The sequence below is a fragment of the Pseudorasbora parva genome, chromosome 3, assembly GCF_024679245.1.
Source record: "Pseudorasbora parva isolate DD20220531a chromosome 3, ASM2467924v1, whole genome shotgun sequence".
NCBI classification, from domain to species: domain Eukaryota; kingdom Metazoa; phylum Chordata; class Actinopteri; order Cypriniformes; family Gobionidae; genus Pseudorasbora; species Pseudorasbora parva.
This window is the reverse complement of record NC_090174.1, coordinates 41,394,978-41,402,286: the sequence shown is the minus strand read 5'-3', so window position 1 is coordinate 41,402,286 and position 7,309 is coordinate 41,394,978. Positions and strand designations below refer to the sequence as shown.

The 7,309-nt window shown below is 37.3% G+C and overlaps 1 protein-coding gene across 1 annotated transcript; it reads left to right on the top strand.

Annotated features, from left to right (window-relative positions):
• The first annotated feature begins 272 nt into the window (after nucleotides 1-272).
• On the top strand, nucleotides 273-1,565 carry LOC137071958 (leukotriene B4 receptor 1-like). The gene has a single exon (XM_067440176.1). It carries the CDS (start codon nucleotides 278-280, stop codon nucleotides 1,184-1,186), a length of 909 nt encoding a protein of 302 aa, XP_067296277.1. The 5' UTR covers nucleotides 273-277; the 3' UTR covers nucleotides 1,187-1,565.
• Nucleotides 1,566-7,309: the final 5,744 nt, after the last annotated feature.

Below are 7,309 nucleotides of genomic sequence, written 5' to 3'. Positions count from 1 at the left end.
AGGTTGCGAGTTGGATTTTCAATACCGGCAGGAAATGTCTAACCCCAATCGCTCCCAGGGGTGCCACAGAATGGTTGCCCACTGCTCCAGGTGTGTGTGTTTGCAGTGTGTGTGTACTACTCACTACTTCTAACTTAGATGGGGTTAAAGGCAGAGGGCAAGTTCTGAGTATTGGTTACTATACTTAGCCTTCAAATGTTACTTTCACTTCCTAAGACTACGTCCTCTCCTAATGCTGAGGACATTTCAAACGCTCTTCAGCAGTTGGCAGGTTAACATGGAGTACCAGAATATTTCTAATGACTCTCTGTTTGCCCGTACCCCAATGGACGTGCTGACGTCTAGCACTGTTCTGGGATTGTGCTGTGCGATAGGTGTACCAGGAAATCTAGCGGTGATGGCCATGCTCGCCCAACATTTAAAGGATGCCAGCTTCACCCCGAAACTGATGATGAGTCTGGCTGTCTCGGATCTACTGAGTCTGATTTTTCTGCCTCTGTGGATCTATGCCCTTGTCAATGGCTGGGTTTTTGGCAGAGGTCTATGTAAGTTTTTTTCCTATGTAGTGTACTGGAGCCTTTACAGTAGTGTGCTTTCTGTCACCTTGATGAGTGTGCAAAGGTACCTGCAGGTGCTGTATTCTCAGCGATGGGCGAAGCTTGGAAGGAAGGGTCAAACGGGACTGCTTTTTGGGATATGGCTATCAAGTGGAGCTTTGGCTTCTTACGCTTTTTATTATCGAAGCGTTGAGCAGAAGAAGGATGGGATTCCACACTGTTATCAGGATTATAAGAATACTCAAGGCAAAATTTTTGTCTTACTTGTGGAGACTCTAGTCATGTTTGTTGTGCCTTTCTTCAGCCTGTTGTGCTTCTACCTTCAACTGCACCAACGGCTAAGACAATCAGCTATCAGGAGCCACAGATTCACAAAACTGTCCATACGAATTGTAATGGCCTTCTTCATATTCTCCACCCCCTGTATGATCAACAACATTGTTTTAATGGTAGTGCCATGGGAATTAGAGGGCAGCCACAATGTAACCGGAGCTCTTTTCTTCATCAACAGTTGCGTGAACCCCTTTCTTTACGCCTTTTCTGCTCGAGCGCTGCGATCCAGAAGTAGACAGGATTCAGACCAGCCACAACAATATCAGAATGAAACTGAGGATGCAGAAAATCTTTAGTCATTTTTGAATAAATGTGCATTTCTGATATTATTCTCTGTGTCTAATATTGGTGCTTGCTTTATGCAAAGGGGTTTGCATATAAAAGTTTGTATAATTTACTGTATATGTTTTCACAACTTGATCCTGAATAGAATATTTTCCATTTGCAAAGATATTATAATTAACAATTAATAAAGTATTTCTGTAACAGGAAGCTATAAGTATATCTTCTGCTATTTAGGCTTTGTCTTAGAATGTAAAGGTTGTAGAATTAATGTTTTTAGTAAGCTTTCCTCTGCCCTCAAAAAAATGAGAAGAAATGACGAGGCAGATAGACCACACTTGCTCTACCGACAGCAGCTTTTAAAGAGGAATAACTTTAGTTGACTTAGTAAACTTCAACCCCTCAACAACGAAGATGAAGGATGCCATCAAAAACGCTTTTTCCTACTGACTGTAATTTATTATTTGTAACTGTATTTTTTATTAATGACTAAAGCTTCTGGTCTTGGTTATACAACAGTCTCCTAGTGGTTTGTGATTTTCTCGTCTCCTCTGTGATTTGTCTTTATCTGTGCATGGGACCCAAACTTTACGCATGTTTTTAATTTAAATCTGCAGAAGTACAACAAATGTAATAATACATTTACATTTATGGTAAGTAGAGTTACAGGGAGAGGTTTTAGGATTATATTAACCTCCTGGGTGCCTGTACACCTACAAGGCTATAAATCAATATCTCAGGAAAATGTTATGGGGTTTCTAATCAAAATATGACTTTCTATTACAAAACAGGGCATTGATTTCATACATGTGCACTGTAACGGACTATAGAATATTATATGGAATATTGATATGAAAATTTTGCCAACTATTGCTCCCATTATTACACTTCTTTTTTTCATTACATGTTGCTCCAAGAACACATTAATATACATATTGGAAACAGTGTATAGATACATTGCATTAAATGGAAAAACCCATAGGGTTATTTTATACACATACTGCATAAAGTAAAATAGCATATCAATTAATTCCATTATATATGTAAAAACATAGTTGAGAATCCTATTTAAACAAAGTTTGGTTAAAAATAAATAAATAAATAAAATGTTTCCCATCCCATTTTTTTGCCTATACATGTCAGTTCACACCATGCCATTTTATTTTTTTAAACAACAGAGTCCTGGTGTCCACTTACAAGGACAAAGCATAACATATAAATAAAATATCATAAAAAAAGTCCTTTTGTTTCTTATGCTCTAAACAATGTAACAGAATGACACGAAAAAAAGAAAAAGAAAATTCCTTGGGTCTTAGAAGGTTAAGAATGTTTCCATTAACCACTCATCACATTTATCACTGCTGTAAAGGGCAAAGTATAGAATCTGGGTAAGTAAGGGTATAGCTTAGAAACTAAAATATATTCACAAATTTGTTTTTTCTAGGAGTTGTTTTGTAAGCTGGTTTCAACACCTAGTTCAACAACAAAATATTTATCTTAAAATGTATTGTTCTATTTTTCTTTTCATAATTTTACCTATGCTCCGTATTATACACTGTAAAAAGGAGACAAAACAGCAAATTGTAGGCTGTTTTTTTTTCTTCTACAAAGGCATTATCCTAGCCTAGAAATCTAGACGTACCCTAGCGGCAGCAAATCTAATCTGCCGCGAGTGTCGTCTGAATACTCGTCTGAGCTGTAAAAACCAAACTCTGGTCAGGCCAATCATATCGTGTATAGAGTCAGTGGGCAGGGCTTAACATAATGACGACAGAGTTGCGCTTGCGCGCTACTATTAAACACAGAGGCTGTCGAACGGTGGCCTTTCGAATCAGCTTTGACCGTGACTCTGGAAGACTTGGAGTTAAGCTTTTCTCTGAGAAAAGAACAAAGAACAGCACTGAAGCCATTCTTAAGAAGGGAAGATATGTTCGGAGGTTTGCCGGCCGGATACGGCGAATGTTTAATCTCTCAACTAGCTCTGCTTCACCTTCGTTGCTCTTGTTGGTTGTAGTGCTATCTTATTGCGTGCAGAGGGAGTTTGAAAGACTCCGAACTCGGAGTTTGCCCTTTGGACTGAGCTGTCCATGGTGAGTTTCCAAACCAAACATCTTGATGTGGGTCTAGCTTGTCAGGCCAGCATTATCCACCATGTTTAGGGACATTTCATTTAACTATAATACAACACAATGCTCTAATACAACACAATGCAATGTGTAATTTAAAATATGGCTTTGTTTTTCCAACCTTCTACTAGTGAAAGTGCACTGGAATGGCAGTCAATTTGACCCGGAGAAGATTTTCTTTTCCCCGAAAATACTAGTTAATGTTATCACTTTGGACTGAAACTTAGTGACTTAGTTCCCAAAGGGTATAACTAAATCTCAAAAAAAAAAATTGGAAATTTTCTTACTTTTTTGTGGGAGTTTTGTTACCTTGTTACACTTGTGGTGTTCCCGGTCAAAAATGACCAGCCTATAAAAAATAGCTTATAAATCACTCATTATACCATATTTTCACCCAATCTTGGATTCAATCTTTTTGTCAACTTTTTCTCTTTCAATTAGGACTGGTTTTATATTTCTGTTTGCATCTGATTAATCGTGGACCTCATTTATCTGAGAGTAGGCATGGTCAAAAATGGTCACAATAGCCGACCATTGAAAGTGAATGGGAGAGATTGAAAATAACAGAACAATTTAGTTTTCAGGAGCATGTTCATTTTTTTCATGTACACATATGAGCATATGTGCTTAAAAACATTGAGCCCTTGGACCTGTGCATGTATCGATACATTTATACACACGCTACCCAGACACACACACGTTAAAACACACAAACTTTGAGTATTACACACATTATTTTTTACACAGAGAGAAATTTGATCCTACCCTAACCTGCATCTAATATACATTTATCCATCTGACATTACCACAGACACACACACACACACACACACACACACACACACACACACACACACACACACACACACACACACACACACACACACACACACACACACACACACACACACACACACACACACACACACACACACACACACACACACACACACACACACACACACACACACACACACAAACTGGCTGTGACTGCAGTGACCCGGCTTCAAAAGAATCTTTCTTTCATGTTCTTGTTTCATCACAGCTTCCAGACAAAATATTATGACATTTTGTTTTGGAACTGTGAGGTTCTCACAAAGAACTAGACACTATTTACAATTTATATATGCCTGAGCTATCGCATGATGTATATTTGTATAAAATACATTGTCACACTTGTAGTGTGTGTGTGTGTGTGTGTGTGTGTGTGTGTGTGTGTGTGTGTGTGTGTGTGTGTGTGTGTGTGTGTGTGTGTGTGTGTGTGTGTGTGTGTGTGTGTGTGTGTGTGGTAATGTCAGATGGATAAATGTTTATTAGATAATTTTTTTATATAAATATTTTTTATAGGCCGGTCATTTTTGAACACCACAAGTGTGACTATGTGCCATAATTTTTACAAAACAAAAGTTTCAAAACAAAATTCCTGGTGAAACATTAGAGTAGACTAGTGTGATCAACAGTAGCCATTTTTTTCTTTTCTTTTTTTTTTTCATATTTCCAAATTTACTTTATAAATTTATAAATTTAATTTATAAATTATTTGTTTTTTACTCAAAAAATGAGATGCCTACTCTCAGATAAATGAGGCCCATGATTATTCAGATGCAAACAGATATATAAAACCAGTTCTAATTGAAAGAGAACAAGTTGACAAAAAGATTGAATCCAAAATATGGTATAATTAGTTATTTATAAGCTATTTTTTATAGGCTGGTCATTTTTGACCGGGAACACCACAAGTGTGACTATGTGCTAGCCTGACAAGCCAGACCCACATCAAGATGTTTGGTCTGGATACTCACCATAGACAGGGCTCAATCCGAGGGGTGGGATATAAACGGTTGTCTTTCAAACTCCCTCTGCACGCGATAGGATAGCGCTACACCAACCACAGCAACGAAGGTGAAACAGAGCTCGCTGATAGATTAAATTCACCGTATCCGGTCAGCTAAACTAAGAACACATCTTCCCTTTTTAAGAATGACTTCAGTGCCGTTCTTTGTTCTTTTCTCAGAGAAAAGCTTAACTCCAAGTCTTCCAGAATCGCAGTCTAAACTGATTCGAAAGACCGCCGCCGTTCGCCAGTTTCTGTGTTTACTAGACAACAGAAGCACGCAAACGCAACTCGGTCGTCGTCATTATGGCCCCGCCCACCGACTCTATATACGATGTGATTGGCCCGTCCAGATTGTGAGGAATACAGCTCAGAAGGGTATTGAGAGTTCCTAGACGACACTTGCGGGCAGATTAAATTCGCTGCCGCTAGGGTGCGTCTAGATTTCTAGGCTAACTATGTGCCATATTTTTTATACAATAAAAGTTTCAAAACAAAATTCCTGGTGAAACGTTAGAATAGACTAGTGTGATCAACAATACCAATTTTCTTCAGATTTGATTTATTATTTCTAAAATTATTCAAAAATTTCTAAAAAAAAAAATACTCAAAAAATGAAATGCCTACACTCAAATAAATGAGGATTATTCAGATGCAAATCAAAATATAAAACCAGTCCTAATTGAAAGAGAACATGTTGAAAAAAAGATTGAATCCAAGATTGGGTGAAAATATGGTATAATGAGTGATTTATAAGCTATTTTTTATGGGCCGGTCATTTTTGACCGGGAACATCTCAGGTGTTATAGGGTTTTGAACACCACATGAGGGTTAATTCCCACCCATGATCTCATACTAGATCGATGTACTCCTAGGCAGAGTCCAAAAACCTAGGCAGCTAACTCTTTGCCTCGCTGCCTTATCAGACAATGGCTTGAGGCAGCGTTTTGTGCACGAAGGCACCTTACAAAACTAATTTTGCACAGACTTTTAAGGCAGTGTAACAGTTTAATAATCTAACATTACAGCAAAATAGAGAGAGCTTTGGTGAGAACTAAACAAATATTTAATTACTACATTAGTAATTTCTTGCTAAAAATGACATCAGAAGTGGAAAATGTTGGTGAAAAACGTACATTTACACACAAACTTACCCTCAAACGCAACTTTTGGAGGCCATTTTTTTTTCAACTGTCACAAAAATGGAAAGCACAGGATTGTGGGATATCAGAGGCAGCGAAGGATTGATTTGGACATGGCTTGATGCTTTCCTGCCTTGAAATGTGTCCTCGGAAGCTAACAGGGAATGTTCTCAGAACGTTGGCTAACGTTCTCTGAAAGTTCTCTCAAAGTTATCAAAAAACGTTCTTGCAGTAACGTTATTAGAACGTTGTGCCAACGTTATTTGCTATTGAGAAACGTTCTAAAAACGTTAGCTATAAAACGTTATTCTTACATTGTTAGTGGAACGTTTTAAAAACGTTCATTACAAATTACTCATAATTTTTTTCTCAAACTTCAGAGACATAATTTGTATATCCAGAGACAACTTAATGACACTTAAATGCTATTTTCGTGTATATTTATTTTTTACAATCAGAAGAAAAATCTAGTAAACTAATTATGTATTAAATATAAATGTAATATAAATATAAAAGTCAATTATAAAAGTGGTTTTACCTTTTTTAAAGAAAGAATAAGATTAAGAATAAGACTTACAAAAGCAAGTACATTAAAGGAGAAAACAGGAATATTTTATTTGATCATACTCTACACCCTTATAAGAACATTATTTAACGTTCTTAGAACCTAATGAGAACGTTAATACAACGTTCCACAAACTGGCCATTTCAACGTTCCTAGAACATTCAAAAACATTTTTAGAATTTAATGGGAACGTTAGGGAAACGTTCTTATAACCTAAAATTGTTAGCTGGTGTTAAAGGGTTACTAAAAGCGCTGAAGTACCCCTTTAAGTCGTACAACCAAATCGTTTATTAAAATAAGGTATGCTTTATTGTCCACCTTTAAGCTGACGCCAAAGGACAAGCTGAGCCACTGTCTCCCTTATATGGCACTAGTTTCCGTAATGTCACTCGTTTTATCTGGATGAGAGAGAGAGAGAGAGAGAGAGAGAGAGAGAGAGAGAGAGAGAGAGAGAGAGAGAGAGAGAGAGT